We start from the raw sequence: 22,563 nt of genomic DNA, 5'->3' as shown, positions 1-22,563 counted from the left end.
TAACTAATAAAAATAGATATAGTAAACTATTTTAGATTATTTGAGTATCAAACAGATGTATGAAAAAGAAATAATTTATGAATAAAATAAAAGTCACTTAACAAAAATTTAATTAATACCGTGAATGAGAAAAATAAAGTAGTTATTAATGAATTAAATAAAAGAAAGAATAGAAGAAAGAAGTAATAACAATAAAATATAATCTAAATAATAAAAAAAAAACATAAATATGAAAAATTTTTAAGTTTAATAAGAAGAAAGAAAAAAAATTACTAGAAAATGAATTAATAAAATAATAACAAAAGGAAATATTTATCTTCAGGTAAAGAAAAAGAAGAAATAAATTCTACTAAATGCTGATTATTTAATTATTCTTAAATTACAATTATGAATGAGAAAAATTAATTATAAAAAAAAATAAAGAAAAATATAAACATTATATTTTATTATAAACATATGAGTCAATCAATTAAATTAGATAAATTCCTTTATGAAAAAAATTTAAGAGATAAAGTTATTTCATTCTTTAATTTATTTCAAAGTAATTGTTTTGAAGATATTACTGATATTTGTTTATTAAACCAAATAAAATTCATTCAATTTTGTCAAGAACTCAATTCTAGTTTAACGATTGGATTGTTTAATTATAAAGAAGTGATTATGCCAAATTTTTTGTTTTTAATTAAGATATGTTTACGAATTAAAGATATTTATAAGGTATTAGATTATGAATACCTTTCATTTTGTTTGTTATTATAAATTATTAATAAATTTGATTAATTCATTTAAATAGGGAATATTATGGTAAATTCATTAAATCCATATTTTAATATGGAATATCGAAAAGTGGCATTTGAATTGTTACTTGAATTTATTTATAAATCTCATAGAAAAAATAAATTAGTTGCAAATCTTCTTATAAATGCGTTTAATTTAAAAGTATTTGAATTAAATACAGAAATTATTAATTTAGAAATACCACCATTTTCTCAAGAATTTTCTAATGACTTTATTAAGAATAAATCTCTTGATATTCTTCAAAATGAGTCATTGGTTATTATTCGTTTATTTATTCATTTTGTATTATCTTCAGATGACTACTTTCAATGTTTCATTCCATTTATATCAATTTTAATAGGAAATATTTTTCCTTCCTTAATTCCATTACTTTCTACTACTGAAAGAGAGGTATTTAATGAATCATTTATATTAACACAAACAAACCCTCGATTAATTAAATTATTTCTGTCTTTCTTTTTAATTAATTCAACTAGATTTGCTTATTTAGCTAAAGTAGATGGTTTTTGTCATATATTTATTGGAATAGTTAATATTGTCTTACAACTGTCTTGGAATTTTAAAGAATGCCATGATATTCTTAGACCATCACTTCAGTGGTACTTCAGCATATTATTCTGGAGAGATATTAAAACATTAAAATCTACTTTTAAACAAACTACATTAGAATTTATTCAACAATCTTTTATAACAAAAATTCAGGAATTTATTGAATCAAATATATCTTATTTTGGTACTGATGAAACAGCAAAAACAATAAATAATGATATTATACAATTAATAGCAATTGTTTATCCTAAAGTATTTGATAATTCACTAGTTATCCTTAATAGTTCACAACATATTTTATTTAATTATTTAACTAGATTAAATAAACAACAAGAAATAATTAAGAAATTTCAAGCACAAACAACGAGACAACTCGTCTTGTGTATTATTATTTTATATATTAGATTTTATGATAATATAATTGAAAGATGGGGTTTAGGTGAACAGTCGTTAATATATAGATTATCAGAGTTTTACAATATTAATGGAGTAATAGACACTCTATCTGAAATGTATGGTCATGTTGTTTATTCTATATTAACAAAATTATCAAAAATAAAACAAAAAAATAAAAATGTTATGATTCTAAAATCTCTTCTCTCTTATAATTTTGCTTATCATTTACCTTCATTAACTACCAACTCATCACTTATTCAAGAACAATATTCAAATTCATCTATAATAATTTGTTGTCAATCATCTTTATTAAAACCATACACAGAACATTGGGAAGAAAAAGAATTAAAATACTATTTTTCTTTGTTAACTCAAACATTCTCAACTTATGGATTGAATGACTCTGTTACATATTATCGAAGTGTAAATACTATGTTGTGTCAAGTGTGTTTAATTTTTTTCCAAGCAACAAAAGAAATACAACACAAATTTGATTTCGTTGAACTTTTCTTTGACCATATATTTAATTTACAATTCTCTCAAGACTTATTCATTTCTCGACTTTGTATCCCTCCAATAATCCAATTCTTTCATTTATTAAACAACACACCAGAATTAATTTTATGTCTTGCATCTATGATTTCTGATAGTTCTATTGAATCATTTTTATTGATAGTTGATAATATTCTTCCTTTCTACTTTTGTCAACAATATGGAATAGTTCAACTTATTTGGAATACATTTGACAAGTTGATATTGTTATTTAACAATGAAATAAACAAAATAACAACATATCTTACTCATCCATCAGAAAAGGAAGAGGGAAGTACTAACGCTTCAAATAAAGAAATTTGCAATTTCCTTTCACCACATTTTGATTCTCATCTCACTGACTTGCTTCACTTTCTTTTTAGCTTACTTCAAAGTTTAGACTTTTGTTTAAATGAAATACAAATTAAAAAGGTACAAGAATGTTATATTATAGCTTCAAAATTACCGGTATCACTCTGTAATCATAAAGAAATAATGTGGTCATGTTGTATGACTTTTATTATGATAGAAAATCAACTTAACTTAAATGAAATAAACGATGACATCATTATAAAACAACAAGAAGATTTGTTTAATTGTTTATTAAATGAATGTACTAAGGAAAGTGATGAATGTATTGACAATATAATACTCATTGTAGAAATAATTGCAAAAGAGAGTTTTAAATTTACTAATAGAACAATTGATTATATCATATCTTCTTTATTGGACAAGTGTAATTTTGATAAATCACTCAAAGTTCAAATAGTATCAATTCTTATGATTCAAAAGATTCTATTTTTTAATTCTAAGGTGTTAACTTTAATTTCAAATAAAACAATGAGCACATTATTTAATACTATAACATTAAATTATGAAAATATTCCTTTTCTTAAAAATGAAAATTTACAATTAGGATATGCCTATGATATTGTTTTTTGTACATTCACACAATATAACTGTGGAAAAGTAGATATTAATTTCTTAAAATCATTAAAGGCTATTACTCATATTGTAAAAATACACCAAATTATTTCGTTATATCAAAACTCAGACAAAACAATATTTTTGGTTATTCGAAATGTTTTTGGAATTAATATTTTTGAAGTCCATCAAGTTGTTTTACCAAATAATACAATTGATATTGATTATAAACATAAAAACATTTCATTTATAAGTTATGAAGAAAAAGATATTTTAAAAGATACTTTTGACGAAACAAATACTGAAATACCAACTAGTTTTGATAATGACATTGAAAATGATTTAATAGAATATTCGTTGAATGACTATTTTAAAACCGAACACAATCTCTTTCAAAACACAGAAGAATGCACTGACTTTAAAGAAAAGAAAATAATGAAATTGTTAAATGAAATAAGAAATATTACTAATTTGGATAATTCTACTGTCAATCAACACCAAAATGAAAGTAGTAAAATAGAAAAAGGATATAACTTATCACAAGAAGCTTTTGTTATTCTTAATGATTTATTTAATTTAAATAATACTCTAATTTATAACCTAGATATTAATAAATACCAAATACTTATTGATCAATTGGATTCTATTTCTTTAGATAAATGCTATTGTGTTGGTGTTGTTTATATTTCTGAAGATACTTTGACAATAAACAAACTTATTCAATTAAAAACAGAACCAAGTTCCAGTTATTTTAGTTTTATAAATCTTCTTGGAAAAAGTAATGGTAATGAAGTCATTGAATATAAAAGTCAATACCAAACTATACATTACTTAGATTATCATCAAATCTTGAAAACTCAAACAACAAACATTGATGAAGTGTTGTACAATAATGTTCTTATTGTATTTACAACATTCACAGGATATAAACCAACACATCTTCTAAATTCTAAAGTTAAAATAATTTTTGTAGTATGTTTAATAAACAATATTTATCATATTTCAATATGGCAATATAAAAAATTAGGAATTGGAGTTATTCAAAATAATAATGTTTTATCTCCTTGTAATGTTCAGTCATTTTTCTCTTATTCTATTCTCTCTATTAATTCATACCTTTCTGGTTCAGAAAACTTATTAATGGAAAGAGAGTCAATACTCAATAAAATACTTTGTCTTTCTTCACAACTCGATGTTGGGATTAATTTGCAAAAGTAAATATTATTATGTCATAAAAAATGAAAGTAGTATATATCATAATATTTTAAGCAACTTACTTCTTCTTTTATTAACCACTACCAACATTATTAGGATAAAAATTGTTTTTGTTTTTAAATTCTCATTGCTCTTCTCTTATATTATTAATTCCATTTTTTTCCAACTCTAATGTAATGATATTCTTATTATAAAAAGATCAAAGTTAATAGTTAATAGGTTAAAAATAAAAGTTATTTGTATCTAAAGAGTTTGATGTTCAGAAAATCGGTAACTAACAAAAAAAAGAGTTTTGACATTACTACTTTAGAAATTAATTTTATTATGGGTTAGTAAAAGTACAATGTTAAGGATGAGAATTATTATATTTGATAAAGTCATCATGGTTATAAAGAGGAAATTAATTTCTGTAAGTTTTTGTGGATAAAAACAAAATATGTTTTTATAAAATTACATTATAAAATGTTAGGTAATAGTTTGAATATTCATATTGGTATTATTTGAAAGTGATTTAATGAGTTACATAAAAGTAATGATAAATGAGAAAGTGAAAAGAAAAGTGAAAGAGAATAAATAAGACTTAAAAAGGAGAGAACTTAATACACTTCAGAAAAAATGGATGAAGAAAATAAGATATTAGAAAGTGAAGGAACATGGGAAGAGTCTAAAGAGATAGAAGAAGAAAAAATAATGATAAAGATTAAGAGTATTAACAAACAAATAGTGAGGATGAAAGAACGGATTGAAATATTAAATAGAAGAGAAAAAGAGTTAAAAGAAGAATTAGGGAATGTTAATAATGAAATTGATGCAGTGAAAGAAGAAAAACGAGAGATTGAAATGATAGAAGAGAACAAAAAGAAACAAATGAAAGAAATTGTTAAAATGAATTCCAATAAAACACCATTATTTTCAATAAAGTCATGGACAAATTGTGAAACATTTGAAATGCTTTATGATAGTGATACAATGGGATTTAACCAACGTACATTTCAATCAACTGTTTATGGAAGAAAGAATATATTAGGAATGGTTATAACAAAAAATAATGATATTTTTGGATCATTTCATACTGTTCCAATTAAAATTATAAGTAGTGATATGAATTGGACTAATGACAATAATTTTTTTGTATATTCAATAATGAAAGATGGGTATCAAAATTATGGGTGTTATCAAAAGAAAGAAGGTGTTTATTGTAAATTAAGATCAATTCGTATGGTGTTTGATGATGAAACATTTTATCGTGTTAATAATGCATTTTACTTAAGACCATATTTATATGAGAAAAAAGGAAAAACATGGGATGATTTCAATAAAGACTATGATGATGTTGATAAAAATATGTCATTTACAACAACACTTGGTTTTACACCAATTCGTGTTCTTGTTTATCAATGTTTTTAACACACTAATTGACTTATTATTTAACTAAGTTGATATATTCTTTTCAAACTATTTCAATTTTCAGAACTACACAACAAAATGAATTAATTCAATCTAACCACATAATCATATGAATAAATAATGAATAAATTTAAATCATTTTATGAACAATTAAAGTATATGATGTTGTGAATATATTCAAAGTATAAATAGAAAGGTAATAGTAGAAATAAGAGATTATTCACAAAATTGGTATTGTAATAACATATAACTTATCTACAACTTAATAATACTCATTTCATATCAATAAAATACAACAATTATTATTAAAAGTTAAGTAACAAGAGTTCCATTTAATGGTTATTAAATTCTAGTCACAACATTCATTAAATTTTCTCTAGAAATAAACACATTTAAACAATGAATATATTTAGAAATAATCTTTGGATATTCTAATAATTTATTTAATACATTACATATCATTACAATATTACAGTCATTAAAATTATAGTAAAATTAGCTTAAACCATGTAAAAAGTTTGGTATAATGATGAAAAACGTAGTATTATGTAATGATACTATAATTACAAAAAATGAATGAATAAATAAATAAATAAGAAGAAGAAAAGATAAATAAAAAAAATTATTGTTTATTGCTTGTGTTGTTTCTTCTGTGTTTTATTGTTTGTGCTTTGTTAATCTCAAAATTCTTTTTCTTTTATTTTGAATGTTGTGCCATTACCAGCCTTTGTGTGTCAGATCATGTGATGATCCTTATGTAATTCTAGGTGTTTCTCCTAGTGCTTCTCAACAACTCATCCACTCTCGCTTTCTTGAACTGACTAAGCTACACCATCCTGACACTCACCCTGGTGACTCTCAGTATGCAAAAATCACTCGTGCTTATTCTATCCTCACTGACCCTTCTCGTAAACTCAAATACGACTTATTAAGGTCATCAAAACCTGTTCACCTCAACTATACATCAAAAAGCAAATACATTATTGACGTTGGAATTGCATCCTGCCTTCCTTCTGTTTTAACTCCTTCTTCTGTCTCTTCTCCAATTCTTCCCCCTTCTTGTGCTGGTGTGACTGGTCTTCTTCTTGCTCTCCATCCCATTGCCCTTTCTTTTCTTCGTCATAAACTTTCATACTTTGATTTCTTCAACCTCTTTGCTTACAACGCTTTTGGCTGGTTAGTGCGTCCAAAAATTGCCTGTCTTTCTAACCGCTATCTTATTACAAACCTATTCCCTGATGTTCTTGTCATCGATGATAATACTTGCAAAACTGGTAACAACGACCTCTTAACATTCGATAACGCTGCAAACTTCAATGGCGTTCTCAATGGATCAATCTCCCACCAACCACACCTTCTCTTTGACGTCAATACCATCAGTCTCTCCCCACCATCTCATTCCTTCTCTTGGATTAAACTCAAACTTTACCCATTTACTCTTAACTTCTTTTCTTATGATGGCTTTCTTCTTGGCTGTGTCTTTTCTTTCAACCTCTTTGGTTGCTCTTCTTTCTTCTCTCTCTTTAATACTACTGACCACAACAAAATCGTTCTTTCTCTTACTGCCGCTCTTTCTCATCTCTTCTAAATCTTTTTCTTTTTTAGGTTCATACTTTGTTTAGTTTTTAAAATAAATTATCTAGAAAACTAAATTAAATGATTAGAACAACAACCAAAAATAAAAACAGAATAACAACTTTGTTTGAAGAATTTTCACTATCTTCTTCTTCTCCAATACACTGCTTTCTTTCAGGTTTATTTGTTTTTATTTCATAGCTTTTTTCATAAGTTTTTAAGGAATTAGAAATTGTGAATATGGTAGATGATTGTTCATCTACTGATATGATTATATCATCGTTCATTTCATAATACTTAGTGTTGTTAATTTTGTCATTGCATCTTTCAGTTGTAAAGATGTTTTCGCTTACCTCAGCCATTCGACTAACTGAAGCAGGGTTTGGAAGGTTATAAGTATTTAATTCTCCACAAGAAATTACTGACACAGTTGGAGTTAAAACACTAAGCCAACCAGCGGTATTTGATGTTTGAGACCCATGATGATTAGCATGCATAACATCGACAGACCCAACAATATCTTTGACTGTATTTTCAACATCATTAATAGAATTATCAAAACTTCTTGAATAACTACCGTCCAAATCTCCACTAGTTACATATACAAAATTACCAAATTGGATTCTGATACCAATTGAATAATCATTTTCACTTGGTGCAGGAATTTCTCCTTTATGATTTCCACTAACTGTTGTATTATCTTTCTGAAGCACACCTAAAGCATCTCTTATAAAAATTTCTACTTGAGTGTCAGGGTCTGGTGGATTAATTTGTTTATGTGAACATAATTTAGCTACTTCTCTAATTGAACTTACATTAGTTTTATCAATAAGACTAGACGAATAACAAGCCCATTTTAACATTGAGCTTGAATACTCTCCAACATTATTAAATTGGAACGTTTCTGCAGTGCAATTAATATTTGAAGAGCCATTATATGAACCAAAGTCTCTTTCAATGTATTTCCCAGCAGTAAATCCAAGCTCTTCAAAAAGATACCATAACCCGTTATGTCCATAATACCCATAATGATCCACATGAAGGTGGGTTAATACAACAACGTCTAGATGTTTGGAAGGCAAGAGTTTTTCTAATTTAGATGCTACATACTTCACATTAGTTGGTTCATAATCTTTAAGATTTTCCCCAAGATCAATTAGTACAGAGTAACCACTTGGAAACAATATCAGTTGAGAGTCAGCTTGTCCAACATCAAAGACATGAATCTCTAACTTTGCAAGACAAATGGTGATAATCAAAAAGAAAAGCATAATATTCTATTTTTGTGTTTTTTTTTTTAATTATTTTTATATTTCTTTTCAAGTAAAAATTCTATTTAAAAAATCTTGTAAAAATGAGACATTCTAAAATTAATTTTTACTCAAATAAATCATTCCATTTTTTTTTCTTTTTTTAATTAGTAAAAAGAAAAACAAAAAACAGTCAAATTCATAGAACTCAAGTTTAAGCCATGCTTTTGGTTCGTCTTAAAGAAACAGAAGAGTTAGATGGTTGTTTTGAAGTATTGAATTTAATGCCTTTAATTAAATAAGAAGATGGATTTTTCATATAATCAGAGAGTTGTTGAGGAGTGAGGTTATATTTTTGTTCAAGAACATTCTTTGATTCTTCAAACCCCTATAAATTATGAGTCTTCCTTTAATTCCATAATTGAAATACAATATACAAACAGAACAAATTAATGGATATAATCCAATAAGTAAAGTCATAATTTGTATTTCAGATTGAATATTTTTTTCAGTAGTAATCATATAAGTGATTTCCTGTGAAAAAAACGATGGGGCAACACATATACTAAGCTTATCTAAAGAATTACTAAGTAATTCCAAAATCATAAAAAAGGAAAGTAACAAACTGAAATCCATTTTATTGATTTCTTGTTGTTGAGTAATAGAATAATATAGATTGAGCATAAATATTAAATACCTTCGTTTAATTGGATCAATTCTTCTAATTGCTAATGTTAATGCAGTAACAGTTTTAGGTAAATCATTAATTTCTTTAAATTGGGAAATAGCTGATAAAAACATATTTCTATCTGAATATGAAAAAATTGGAGATGGAAGGTCTTTTAAAAATGATGTTATTATAGAGGAAAAACAATACATGTCTGATGCAAATTTTTTGTTTTGGGTAATATCTATTTTCTTATGAATGTCACTTTTCATCTTTTGTACTTCTTTTATATCTCCTGTTATTCTGAATATACCTTCACATGGATCTATTGAATTTATGGATCAAATATTCTTTAATAAGTTATATAAATGAATTAACAAACTATCTAATAACGCCCTTCCAATTTCCCATAAGAACAAAGGGATACCATCTTTTAAATATGATGGAGGAATTTCATTTAATTTAGTTTGAAATGGTTTAGCTATCAATAAGTATTAATGTAATGAAATTAAAAAAATAATAACAACAATTTTATTTAGTTTAATATACAAACGTGCTTTCTATGAGATAAGTATTATAAGAAGTAAATCTTTTAAATCAAAAAATGATATCCACAAACTTTTGTTTTCATGAAAACAATAAATAGAACTACATTTTTTATTCTCAATTTTTTAAGATTTTTTTTTAGAGATAATTCTAAAAATAAAATATCTTAAAATATTTATTAATTAAATCTTTTAATAATCATTTATTTTTTATTTCATTCCATTTGGTGTTAACCATTCAATTACTTCTTGTTGATTTAAATTTATACAACTTTCATTAGAGGGCCATTTCATTTTAAGTCGATTTAGTGTTTGGACAATCACTTTAGCTCTACCAAAATCATTAGTTTGTTTTAAAGCGTCAATGTATTTATTCATTGTTTGTTTAAATACTTTTTCATCCCACTCATTGAATAATTGCATTACAATAATTTCAAGTTCAACTTTCCTTTTTTCATAAATTGAAATGTTTCTTCTTTTTTCATCTTCTTGAATAAGACAACGTATTATTTTGTATGATCCTTGATGTACAAGAACATCCATTTCATTATCAAATGAAACAATGATATTTTTATGATTTATGAATTGAATGTTTGTTGGTTTTTTATTTGATAATTGAGTTAATAACATTTCAATGTTTACAACTTTAATTAATTCAAATTGATTATTATATACTTTTACTATTCCATTACATTCTAATACAACTAAATATCCTTCATTATAAAAAGCATTATAAATAATTCCATTATTCATTAATGGAACATTACAAATACTTCCACTAAATGAATCAAGAAGTATAATTATATTTTCTTTTGAAACTGTTATAACTTTATTATCATAACAATTAAGTACTACTAATTCATATGGTAACGCTGCCTCCCAATACATAATATCTCCTATTATTTTAATACACTTTAAACATGTAAACATCTTTTTTCCATAAGTTGTTGGTATTCCTTTAATAATAACTCCACTTCCATTTTGATCTCTTGAATTACAACTTAATGGTTTAACAACTGGTTGTTGTAATATAAATTGTTTTTCTTCATTTATACTTAATTCTAATTGATGTACTTTTTGACTTATTTTTTCCCAATCAATTTTTTCTATTCTTTCATTTAACCATTTAATTTTTTCTTCTAATTGATCAATTTTTTCTAATTTCTTAATATTTTTATTAAATTCCATTTTATCTATTTTCTCTAATCGTTCAGCACGTTCTCTTTGTAACTGTTGTTCTCTACTTTCATCTTTTATTTCTTGTTTTTTTATTAGAGGGTTTGTTGTAATTCCATTTGATTTAATTGGTTCATTCTTTTTTATTTCAGGACGTTTTATATCAATTTTTTTGTTGTTATTTTTTTTTAATTCTTTTGACTGTTTTATTTTATCAAATACCTCTAATTGCTTTCTTTCTTCTTCAGTTAATCCGTCATCAGTAATTCTTCTTTTTCGTTCTTCATTTTCTTCTTCTATTTTTTGTTTTTCATCTTCTGGATTTAATAATTCTTCACTTTCTTCTTCACTTAATTTTGTTTTCATCTCCTTTCTTTTATCTCGTTCTAACTCTGCAATCTCTACTTCTCTTTGATAAATTGAATTAAGTAATTTGGTTTTAGCTTTTCCTTTAAGTACTTCTCCTTTAAGTTCTTCATTAGAATATTCAATGCATGCAAGAAACCCTTCTAGTCCAACAAGTAATACCATCTTTCCTTGATTTGCCCATGCAATGTCTTGAATAGAATTATCAAAAACATCAGTAACTAAACAAATAGAATCTATATCTTTCTTATTTTCCCAAATACAACAATCACCTCCCATTCCACCTGTAGCAAATGTACAAAACGCACTTTTTTTCTTCCCTCCTTCTTTTGTATATGTATAAATTTCTGGAGAAAATCTACTACATATTACTTCATTTAGGTGTGCTGTTAATAACTGTACTGTCCATTTATTTCTTCTAATCAATAACGCAACATGTCGTTTTTTACTTACTGCACTTCCTACAACAATATTCATACCATCAGGACTCCAACTAATTCTACTACTAAAATTTCCATGATTTGCTTTTTTATAAACATCTTCAATTCTAGCTATTTCTTCCAATGTCTTAATATCCCAGATAACAACTTTCTGAACATCCATTGATACAATATATTTATTAATTGGATCCCATGCCACTCCAAAAACACTTGAATTATGACCTCTAAACACATCCTTAAGTTCCATTTTTGTAATATCCCATATAGTTACGGTATTATCAGCAGATGAAGATGCAAGAAATTTTCCATCAGGAGACCAACTAATGTCTGTAATCTCTTGTACATGACCTCTTAAATTTCCAATATTTAAATATTCTTCACAATAGACATTTCCTTCTTCATCTTTTTCAAATTCATCTTTCATTCCTTCACTTTTCCATAAAGATACAATTTTATCATCATTTCCAACTGCTAAAATTGTTCCATCAGGAGAAAAACGACAAATATTGACTGGTAATGTTGATACATAAATCACACCATATAATTTTGGTTGAACTGTTTCATCTGAAAGAGCTTCAATATTCCATACTCTAACTTTTCCATCACCTCCTCCAGTAACAAATTTTTTTCCGTCAGGAGACGTATCAACACTAAAGATTGGACAACCTTCATGTTCAATCCAAAATGGACGTGCAAAACGAACCATATAATCAATTATATAATAAAAAGAGTTCTTTTCTTCTTTTTTATCTTTTTTAAAACAATTCTTTCAGAAACAAAAAGTGTTATTCGACAAATCAATAGACGATTACTTTAGCAAAGCTTTGTAGTCAATTTACCAGCTTTAATTGGAAGATTAAATCTCTTTGATGCAATAACTGGTTTGCAATGTACCATTGGGAATTTAACATGATGTCCAACAAATTGATGAAGAACTGGATTCTTAACAGCTTTATCTCCAACAGTAGTAATACTAATTAATTGAATTTTATCTTGTCTTGTTCTGTATTGTGATGCAAGGTCATTATACATTTGTCTAACAGCACCAACTCTAGTAACATCTCTATATTGTTTAGTGATGTTATGAATTCCACCAGCAGAAACATATCTCAAGAAGATTTGATAATTCTTAACAACAGTTGGGTTCTTTTCAAAAATTGGTTGGCATTGAAGAAGTTCTGCATTAATCTTCTTGACTTTGTGTTGTTTCTTTAACATCATCCAGAATTTGGATTTAGCAACAACATAATTTGGTGCAAAAACTCTTGATCTGAAGATTTCATTTGGGTTATGAGCTTTATCAGTGCATCTGGCGGTGATGTAGTATTCCTTCATCGTCTATGTGTCTCAAGGGTTATTAGTTTTCTTATTTTTCTAGATTCTATAATTTTATTATAATATTACTATTTCTTAATTTTTTTATTAGATAATATATCGTTTTATATAACAAAAATATCAAAGAACTATAAAATATAAGTATAGAAATAATTTTGATCGACAAATTAATAAAATATAAAAAAAAAGTTATATTTTATTATTATTTCTGTGAATGGCAATAATTGAATTAGTGTCACCACATAAACTATAAATGTTTTATTTAAAAAATTAAAAGTTAAAAAAAGAAAAAAGAAGTTCAAGAGAAGAACCAACTCCAATTTGACTGATTAATTAGTAAACAAACTTAAAAATCAAATTGTTATGTCAGAATATATTGGTGCAATAGAGATTCGAGGAGGTACATTTAAGAAATTTACAAAAGTCCAAATGGAATGTAAAAATGATTATCTTAAAATATATCATCAAGGGGATCGTTCAAAAGAGAAGATAAGTATTTCAATGAGTGTTGCAATATTTCATAAGAAACTTACATGGCTTAAAAAATTTCCTAAAGAACAAGAAGAACTTGCTTTTGAAATTGCTTATGATAAATTGTATCAATTTATATGTCCAAATTATATTGAGTATTCTACTTGGCTTAATATTATCCCTTTAAAAATGAGATGTAATGAAGTATTTGGAGTTCCATTAAGTGTTGGAGTAAAGAAAAGTGGTTGGAGGTTTCCTCTTCCTATTTACCGATGTTTAGAATATTTAGAGAAAAATGATGGATTAAAAACAGAAGGTATTTTTAGACTATCTTCTTCTATTGATGAAACAAAACGTATAAAAGAAATATTTGATGGTGGACAAGATGTTACAATGCAAATTATTGGAGATGTACATGTAGCTGCTGGTTTAATAAAATTATATTTACGAGAACTTCCTGACTCTTTAATACCTAAAAGTATGTATAATACATTTTTAGAATTACCAACATCATCTGACCTTAACAATGATATTAAAAAACAAATACAAACATTTCCTGATATTAATAAGAATACTTTATGGTTAATTATGCGTTTTCTTTCTAAAGTTATTCAAAATACTTCTGTTAATCAAATGACAAGTACTAATCTTTGTGTCTGTTTTAGTCCATCATTATTTAGAAGTCCAGACAATGATATGACTAGAGAAATGACTGATACACCAAAACTTCGTACTATAATAGACTCAATGATTACTCATTTCACTGATATTTTCTATGACATAGAAAAAGAAAATCATAAACTTGGAATAATACCACCAACTTATCCTGCAATAATTCCTATATCATCTATTTCTTCTGAAATGATTTCAGATGCTGTGAATAAAAGAAATAAATCACTAGTATCTAAAATTGAAAAAACTAACACTTCATTAAATAGTAATACTTCTGAAACTCCAATAACATCTAAACCATTACAACCAGTTATGCAATCGGTTTATGATAGCCAACATCAAAAATATCAATCAACAAGTCAACAACAAGACCAATCAATTCCAAATACTACTTTTTTACCTTCTAAATCGAGAAATGCTTTTCTTCAACACCTTAATCAATCAACTACCTCTGGTCCTCGTTCAAGTCAATTTGGTACATCTTCTCCTAATGGGTTTCTTAGTAGGCAATATAGTCATAATACAACAAATCAGTCTAGTGGTTCTACAATTAATATTGGAACAAGAAACTCACCTACTTCTCCAATACGTAACGTAGAAACACCAGATGAAGTTCAACAAATTCCTCTCATTCCTCACTCAGAACAACTGACACCTTCTCCTCCTTGTACTAAATCACCTGAACAACAACAAAAAGCAAAGTTTAATGCATTTGCTGGAGCACGAATTACTACTCGTTGTGCTTCTCAGTATCATGTTCATGACACTTCTCTTCAGGCACTTATTTTACCACCAATAAATGATAATATGAATGACGCTCAAAAAGTCCAATCGTTACAACGTAGGGTTGACGCTTTAATATCAAAAGCAATTGAACAAGATAAAATTATTTATGAATTTCGTCAAAAGTTAATTGCTCTTGGTGTTACTGAAGAAGAAATCGAAATGCTTTCAATCCAAAAATCACCATCTCCAACTAATCAACCAAGGCGTTCTGTTTTGTTTAGACCAACAGACAAATCTGCTGCACGGGGTACTTTTCTTGGAAGAGGAAGAACACAACAAACACAAACTCAAACACCAACTCAACCACAACAAGAACCTTCTGTGGAAGAAGAATACTAATTGTTTAACAGAATTTCATTACTTTTTAGTATTTTTTCTTTGTTTTGTAAAATAAAATAAATTACTGTAATAGAATATGGTTCAAGTAGAATCAAGTCAATGCAAATAAAATATTTATTATGAATATATTATAATAGTATAGATTCTATTTTTATAAAGAATATAAATTTTAATTTTGTCTATTGTTATTTCTTATTCTTTTTAAGTTAGGTTGTATCTTTATTGATAATATGTTTAAACAATTATTTGTTAAATAAATGTAATTCATGTGTAAATCATTTTATGGTTTATATTGGGTTAAAAGATGAAAATAAGATGTTTATTGGCTTTTGTTGTGTTAATTAAGATTATTGTTATTAAAATTCTATAATTATTCTTATATCTTTCTGATTTTATATTTTAGTAATACCAAACATTGTTATATGTGACTATTTTATAATATTTTAATATGATTAATTATTAATAAGTTGTAACACATGATTTGATAAAAAACAAATTAAATTATATACTAAATTACAATATATTCAATTATTTTATGATTTATTTCATAATAAACATTATATTTATGTTGAAATAATAATTAAAGAGAATAAACCTTATTAGTTAGAATAAGATAAACATTTTAAATTGATTTTTTTTTTAGTTAAACACATAATATTAAATCAAGTAAATGAATAAGATATGTGCTGAATATATTAATTAATATGATAAACATAATTATTTGTTTAATAATATTTAAAGAGACATTTTTTTAATGAAATATTTGATAATCATTAATTGATGGTTATTAAGTATTGGTTATATTACATGAAATATAAATTGTTCCATTCTCAAATCAAAGTACAAATAACAAAAAAATAACAAATCTTTTACATGTAAAAATAAGAATAATCTATATATAAAACTGAAAAAAAAAAGCGTCATAAAAAAATACTATCATTAAAGCAAATTATTATAATTAAACTATAACTTTTTTCATTCCATGTTTTTACTATAAACAATACTTTCTTTAACTAAAGAACTTAAAAATGTAAATTAAATAAATGACTTTGGTTGTTGGTATTGATATAGGATGGTATACCATTAAAGCAAGTTACTATAACCCATTAACAAAGTCTATTGATAATATTAGTTTTACAAATAAAGCAGAATGCTTAATGAATTTCAAATGGAGACAAGGTTTAATTTTAACAAATGATATTTTTTCAATAAAAAATATTATTACTCCAAAAGAAGTGATGGGAAAAACGTTAGATCAAATTCAAGAAAAAGAAATTTTTGATGTAAAAGTTGACACAGAGAACAAACAATTTAGTTTTTTTATTAAAAAAGATAGAACGACTTATCAATTTATTGGACTAACAGAAGTAATAGGACAATGTCTTAAAGAAGTATATTGTCTCCTTGAACAGTCTAACATACCTATTGATAGTCAATCAATATTTGTGGTTTCTATCCCACATGAAGCAAATGAAATATATAAAGAACAAATGACAAAAATCATTGAATATTTCAAAGAAGAAAAAAAAGTTCAAAATGTTTTTATAAAAGATGAAATGCAAGCAGCAGCGTTATCAAATCCTCTTGATGAAAGTAATGACAGTGATAAAATAATAATGGTTATTGACTATGCTAAACAAAAAGTGAATGTTTGTCTAATTCAAGTAACAAAAACTGAAGAAAAAATTATAGGGTTTAAAAGAAATGAAACAATTAGTGGAAAAAGCGTAGATGATAAAATTATTACGAGAGTTAAAGAGAAGGTTAACAATGATTTTCAATTAAAAGAATATAAAGATAAACTTGAAAAGAAATCAATAATAATGAAACTTGAAAGTTGTCTACACCCATACACTTTTATTAGAGGTTATTTAACAATTTCATTAATAGGTATTATTTGTACATATACAGAAGCTAATAACTTATTATCAACTACTTTTGAAATTTCAGAAGAAGAATTTGATGAAATAATTAAAGATGATATTAACCAAATTCAACAAATGATAGAAGAGTTATGTCAATCATGTAACATAGATAAATCTAAAATAAATAATGTTTTATGTATTGGAGGATATTCTCATTTAAAATCATTTAAAAGTATGATAAACAAATTGTTTCAAGAGTCTCAATTAGAATTAAATAATTCATTTGATAATAAACATGCAATTGCTTATGGACTTGTTATGACTCAATTAAAACACATGAAAAAAGGATTAACAAATGTACCGTTTTCTATTGGAATTGAAGGAAGATTTGGCAACACCATATTTTTAGTAGAAAAAGGAAATGATTTACCACATCAAAAAAGACTAATAGTAAATGTAACAGAAAGGAAAACTATAATTCCTTTATATTTTGGAGAGTTTGTAGTAGTTACTGAATCTAAGAAAGTAAATGATTTGATTTTAGAACTTCCATCTAAAATTAAATTACCAGCAACAATTCAATTATATTGTTATTTGTATAAAGATGGTCAATTAAAAATAGAATGGAACCAATCACAAGAAGAGGCTAAAAAAACTATTTTAGATATTAACCTTCTTAGTATAAATGAAGAAAAATTATCTAATGAAGAAGAAACTCTTTGTATTAAAAGAAATGAAATTCGTGTTAAATTAAAATTAAAACAAATATATGATGAAATGAAAAATACTATTGAATGTGCTGAGGTTGAAGAAGAATATGACCCACTTCCAATTTTTGATTTTAACTCTAAAACCAAGGAAATAGAAAATGTTCTGATTAAAATTTGGGAAATTTTCTGTAAGGGGTGTGTAAATAAGGAGAAAATAGACCGCATAAAAAATGAAATGAAATCTTATAACATAATCATGAAGAAAGAGGAGTAACAAAATGACACCACTTTATTTTTAATTCTTTTTTGTTATCAGCTAATTAACAAGAATAATCAATTAATTAAAGAAGTAGTAGAAACATTTCAAAATATTCAACAATCAATTAATGATATTATTAATAATTATCAATATTATTTAGGAAGTATTAAAAAAGAGAGAAGAATAATGAGAGGAATGAAAGAAATAATTAAATAGAAGAATTAACAATTAGAAAAATGTTCAATAGAGTAATTGAATCAGATAATGACAAATGGAAAGGTGATATAATATGGGTTAAACAAAACAACGTGAATAAAGAATATCTAATAACAACTCTTGAAGAATCAGAATGAAATAAAAATATACTTTAAAAGTACAATTGAGAGTGTAGATGAAATTGTAGAATGATGTTTGAAAATCCAGAATGTTTTAAATTGAATAGATACTAACAGAGAAAGAAATGAATAAAGAAAAATCAAATAAAGAAGTGAGAAATATTTAATTGGTTATTTTTAGAGGTATAATACCAACTGAAGAAGAAATTTTAATTGTGAAAAGATAATTCAAAATAAGTTACAAAACAAATAATAAACAACAAATCATATAAATGAATAAACCAAGTACAACACTAAAAGATATTATCTAAAAGAAATCACAACAAACACTAATGTAATTTTAATGAAATATCTTTTATTTTTTATTATTTTTAAATGTCAAATTAATATATATTCATAATTTGATATTATACATATTAAGAATTGAATATTTCTTGTTTTATTATGCTTTAATTATAATTTACAATTATTTTACCACTTGTATTGTATTAGAATGTTATTCTTCTAATGTGCTACAAGAATTTCTTTGTAAAACAACAAGTCTTTCATATTTTTGATTATTATTATTTGTAATATAAATTGGGAAAGTCTATTTTTAATTTTATTTTCTTTATTCTTCTTACAATATTTGTGTATCAATCCATTTATTGGTAATATAACAAGTATTATTTCTACATAAAATAATTCACAAATTGTCGTTAGTTTTCATGTAATTATTTATATTTAATTTATGAATATCAAATAATTCTACACTCACACAATGACATATGACAACAACTAATATATCAATTCATAATTTTCATATTTTGATAATACACATCTTGTTTTTATCCATTCAAGAAATAACAATAACTAATGAAACAATAAAGTAAATTATGACTATTTCATCATTATTAATACCGTTATGAGTAATATTAAAACATAATGCATAAAAACAGTAAAAAGGTAATCAATACGTATATAAATATTTGTTTACATACATATTTATGTTTTGATATTTTGTTCTTCAATGAAATTAATATGATATTTAATTCTAATATGATGACACTATTTGTTTCTAAATGAATTAATGAATAAAATACATATTACGATGAAAATGAATGAAAATGTGAGTTAAATGAAATATAACAATAATGAAACAAATTATATTATAAAGATAAAGTGAATAATGATGTATTTCCGTTAATACAAATAATACGTATTTTCACAGATTCATCTAACAATTATATTTGTTGATTTATATGAATTTCTCTTTCTTTTATTATTGGTTTTTATATTCTTTGTAGTGCCTCATGAAATAAATCTCTTTTTTAAATGGTTAATAACTAAACATTTAATAAAAAGAATAAACTTAAATGATAAAGAAAATGATTGTAAAATTGTACAAAATGATTTATCTGGAAATAAATCATTCAAGAAACATAATCAATGAATAAAATAATAAGTATTTTTAGAAATATGATTAATAGAAACAAATTTAATTAATATTAACTAGACTATTTTATTATTTTTAGCATACATCATTTCAAGATTTTTCTTTTTAAAACTTTAATTTTTATGATTCTTTTTATAAAAAGATAAATGCTAAAGACAACACAACATAATCAAAAAAATAGTAAATGTAACACTAAAAAGAATGTCCAAATAGATGAGCTTATTACTTGGGACGTTACAGGAAAAGACCATCCAGTAAATACAGGATATGAAAAGAATGAAGAAATGAATAAAAAAATAATAATAATAACAGGAGATATTACTAAAATCCAAGTGGATGTTGTTGTGAACGCAGCAAATTCATACCTAAGAGGAGGTGGTGGTGTTGATGGAGCTATTCATTGTGCAGCAGGTTATGACTTATATGATTATTTGTGTTCTCATTATACATACTGTAAAACAGGAGATTTTAAACCAAGTCCAGGGTTTAAAATGCCATGTAAAGAAATACTACATGGAGTAGGACCAATAGGTGAGAATGCTATTCAATTACAAAGTGTATATGTTAGATGTTTGGAATATGTCAGATTAAAAGGATATAAAAGTATTGCATTTCCATGTATTTCAACAGGAATCTTTGGTTATAACAATAATAGTGCATGCCCAGTAGTATTAGAAGTAGTAAGAAATTGGTTAGAGGTTAATCCATTATGGGAAGGTAAAATTATTTTTTGTTGTTATAACTTAACAGACTACAATATTTACTTGAAGTTCTTACCTTATTATTTCCCTACCACAAAGTTAGATGATAATGAACCAAAGAATATTTCAGATGAACTTGATAAAGAACAAGTTAAATCAATTAACACAGATCCTGAACAAGTTACAATTAGTAATAGTCAAGACACAGACAATGATTTCAAACAAAGGATCGACATTAATAAAAGGATGTTCTATTATTTAGATATAGAAGATTATGACTTATCTAAAGAACAACAAAAAGAATATATTGATGAATGTTTTGAACAATTTAAAGAAAAATATATTGAAGAAAAAAAAGATATTGAAGAATTATATGAAATAAAAAAGCCATGTTAAAATAGACAAACAGCTAAAAAATAAACTAATTGAATTATTTTAAAAATTAAATAATTTTTTTTGATAGTTAAAGTGAAGAACAAATGATTAGTTGTTCCATTGATACACTCTGATATAAACAAATTGAAAATGATTTTCTTTTTCAAATTCAAAACATTGTTCTGAGTTAAAACAGTCAAAAAAGTGTTTTCCACTATACTTAACTGAGTCAATAACACAATCATTTGTTTTAATATCCCAACAACCTAATATATAGAATAATGAATCTTTCTCTTTTGGAAAGAATAAAAGATGGTGGTTTGTTTCTCTAGGGATAAAACAAACTTCTCCAGTTTTGTTTGAATTTTTTAATGAAAACACAAACATATGCTTATCTTTAAATACATAACTATTCATTTTTTGTGGAATTTTTGAATGAAATGAACCAAAAACATTACCAGAGGTTGAGGTAATAACAAACATAATATTTCTTTTATCTTTAACAATTTTAAATAATACTTCACCAGTAATCTCATCATTTCTTTGATATTCAACAATAAGGCTTAGTGATTTTAACTGTGTATACTGTTTTAAAAAACAAAAACTTTCAGGACTTTCTTTAAGCGTATTAATATAACCTTTACATAATTGTAGTTGTAATTCTTCATTCTCTTTCTTTAATTCTTCATTCTCTTTCTTTAATTCTTCATTCTCTTTCTTTAATTCTTCAACTCTCTCAGTTGTTTTCTTTGGTCCTTCATTCTCTTCATTTGTTTTCTTTGAAAGGCTATCTTTTTTCAATTGTTTTACAGAATAGTCATTATTCATACTTGAAATACAGATGAATGATATTTGAAGAATTGAAGTTATGACAAAATAAAATTACAAAAAGGAAAAATCAAATTCTTAAAAAAAGTTATAAAGACAATTCCTTTTTCTTTTTTTTTTTTAAAAATCATCACTGAAACTTATTTTTTTCTTAATGTCAAACCAATACACTGTGCTTCCACAAGTTCCTTATTACACCCCAGTTCAACCACAATCATTTATTCAACCACCACCATTAATCCAACCACCACCATTTATTCAACCACCACCATTTATTCAACCACCACCATTTATTCAACCACCACCATTTATTCAACCACAACCATTTATTCAACCACAACCATTAGTTCAATCTATCCCTGAGCAACAACCAAAGAAAGAAAATAACGATTGTCAAGGGGCAACTATTCTTTTTATCTTAGGGTTCTTTATTTGTTTAACTTGGATAGCTTGTTATTGCATTTATAAAAATTCATCTGATTCACTTGCTAAAGTATTTGCTAGAATTTCTTTAGTTTTTTCCATTCTCTATGTCTTATTTGTTTGTGGTTTCATTGGCATTTATATTGTACTGGTCGTCTCTATCTTTTCTACTATACCTCAAATGCCATAA

At 25.3% G+C, this 22,563-nt stretch overlaps 12 protein-coding genes across 12 annotated transcripts, besides 1 other annotated feature; 7 read left to right on the top strand and 5 right to left on the bottom strand.

The window, feature by feature from the left end:
• Positions 1–456: 456 nt before the first annotated feature.
• EHI_132000 (uncharacterized protein) lies at positions 457–4,416 on the top strand (the record flags this gene model as incomplete). The annotated part of the gene is made up of 2 exons (XM_001913826.1): positions 457–745; positions 794–4,416. The coding sequence occupies 2 exons, from the start codon at positions 457–459 to the stop codon at positions 4,414–4,416; spliced, it is 3,912 nt and encodes a 1,303-aa protein (XP_001913861.1).
• A 612-nt stretch (positions 4,417–5,028) lies between these two features.
• Positions 5,029–5,820, top strand: EHI_131990 (uncharacterized protein; the record flags this gene model as incomplete). The annotated part of the gene is made up of 1 exon (XM_650242.2): positions 5,029–5,820. The coding sequence occupies one exon, from the start codon at positions 5,029–5,031 to the stop codon at positions 5,818–5,820; it is 792 nt and encodes a 263-aa protein (XP_655334.2).
• Positions 5,821–6,526: 706 nt separating this feature from the next.
• EHI_131980 (DnaJ domain containing protein) lies at positions 6,527–7,408 on the top strand (the record flags this gene model as incomplete). Its single annotated transcript, XM_647514.1, has 1 exon — positions 6,527–7,408. The coding sequence occupies one exon, from the start codon at positions 6,527–6,529 to the stop codon at positions 7,406–7,408; it is 882 nt and encodes a 293-aa protein (XP_652606.1).
• Positions 7,409–7,472: 64 nt separating this feature from the next.
• On the bottom strand, positions 7,473–8,666 carry EHI_131970 (competence protein ComEC, putative; the record flags this gene model as incomplete). The annotated part of the gene is made up of 1 exon (XM_647515.2): positions 7,473–8,666. The coding sequence occupies one exon, from the start codon at positions 8,664–8,666 to the stop codon at positions 7,473–7,475; it is 1,194 nt and encodes a 397-aa protein (XP_652607.2).
• A 193-nt stretch (positions 8,667–8,859) lies between these two features.
• On the bottom strand, positions 8,860–9,584 carry EHI_131960 (uncharacterized protein; the record flags this gene model as incomplete). The annotated part of the gene is made up of 3 exons (XM_001913825.1): positions 8,860–9,033; positions 9,087–9,220; positions 9,272–9,584. The coding sequence occupies 3 exons, from the start codon at positions 9,582–9,584 to the stop codon at positions 8,860–8,862; spliced, it is 621 nt and encodes a 206-aa protein (XP_001913860.1).
• A 483-nt stretch (positions 9,585–10,067) lies between these two features.
• EHI_131950 (WD domain containing protein) lies at positions 10,068–12,545 on the bottom strand (the record flags this gene model as incomplete). The annotated part of the gene is made up of 1 exon (XM_647516.1): positions 10,068–12,545. The coding sequence occupies one exon, from the start codon at positions 12,543–12,545 to the stop codon at positions 10,068–10,070; it is 2,478 nt and encodes an 825-aa protein (XP_652608.1).
• An 80-nt stretch (positions 12,546–12,625) lies between these two features.
• EHI_131940 (60S ribosomal protein L18a, putative) lies at positions 12,626–13,181 on the bottom strand. The gene has a single exon (XM_647517.2). The coding sequence runs from the start codon at positions 13,172–13,174 to the stop codon at positions 12,653–12,655; it is 522 nt and encodes a 173-aa protein (XP_652609.1). The 5' UTR covers positions 13,175–13,181; the 3' UTR covers positions 12,626–12,652.
• A 356-nt stretch (positions 13,182–13,537) lies between these two features.
• Positions 13,538–15,442, top strand: EHI_131930 (Rho GTPase activating protein, putative; the record flags this gene model as incomplete). The annotated part of the gene is made up of 1 exon (XM_647518.1): positions 13,538–15,442. The coding sequence occupies one exon, from the start codon at positions 13,538–13,540 to the stop codon at positions 15,440–15,442; it is 1,905 nt and encodes a 634-aa protein (XP_652610.1).
• A 1,043-nt stretch (positions 15,443–16,485) lies between these two features.
• On the top strand, positions 16,486–18,291 carry EHI_131920 (uncharacterized protein; the record flags this gene model as incomplete). The annotated part of the gene is made up of 1 exon (XM_001913824.1): positions 16,486–18,291. The coding sequence occupies one exon, from the start codon at positions 16,486–16,488 to the stop codon at positions 18,289–18,291; it is 1,806 nt and encodes a 601-aa protein (XP_001913859.1).
• Positions 18,292–18,984: 693 nt separating this feature from the next.
• Positions 18,985–19,618: a repeat region.
• Positions 19,619–20,192: 574 nt separating this feature from the next.
• EHI_131910 (uncharacterized protein) lies at positions 20,193–21,143 on the top strand (the record flags this gene model as incomplete). Its single annotated transcript, XM_647519.1, has 1 exon — positions 20,193–21,143. One exon carries the CDS (start codon positions 20,193–20,195, stop codon positions 21,141–21,143), a length of 951 nt encoding a protein of 316 aa, XP_652611.1.
• Positions 21,144–21,205: 62 nt separating this feature from the next.
• On the bottom strand, positions 21,206–21,950 carry EHI_131900 (uncharacterized protein; the record flags this gene model as incomplete). Its single annotated transcript, XM_647520.2, has 1 exon — positions 21,206–21,950. One exon carries the CDS (start codon positions 21,948–21,950, stop codon positions 21,231–21,233), a length of 720 nt encoding a protein of 239 aa, XP_652612.1. The 3' UTR covers positions 21,206–21,230.
• Positions 21,951–22,104: 154 nt separating this feature from the next.
• Positions 22,105–22,563, top strand: EHI_131890 (uncharacterized protein; the record flags this gene model as incomplete). Its single annotated transcript, XM_647521.1, has 1 exon — positions 22,105–22,563. The coding sequence occupies one exon, from the start codon at positions 22,105–22,107 to the stop codon at positions 22,561–22,563; it is 459 nt and encodes a 152-aa protein (XP_652613.1).

This window comes from Entamoeba histolytica, genomic scaffold, assembly GCF_000208925.1.
Source record: "Entamoeba histolytica HM-1:IMSS scf_1104750518315 genomic scaffold, whole genome shotgun sequence".
In the NCBI taxonomy this organism is placed as follows: domain Eukaryota; phylum Evosea; order Mastigamoebida; family Endamoebidae; genus Entamoeba; species Entamoeba histolytica.
Note: the sequence above shows the minus strand (reverse complement) of the source record. Positions and strands in the feature narration are given on the sequence as shown.

What these genes read in the sequence shown, in the direction of transcription:
- EHI_131940 (XM_647517.2), bottom strand. Translation starts at nt 13,174, where the DNA reads ATGAAGGAATACTACATCACCGCCAGATGCACTGATAAAGCTCATAAC.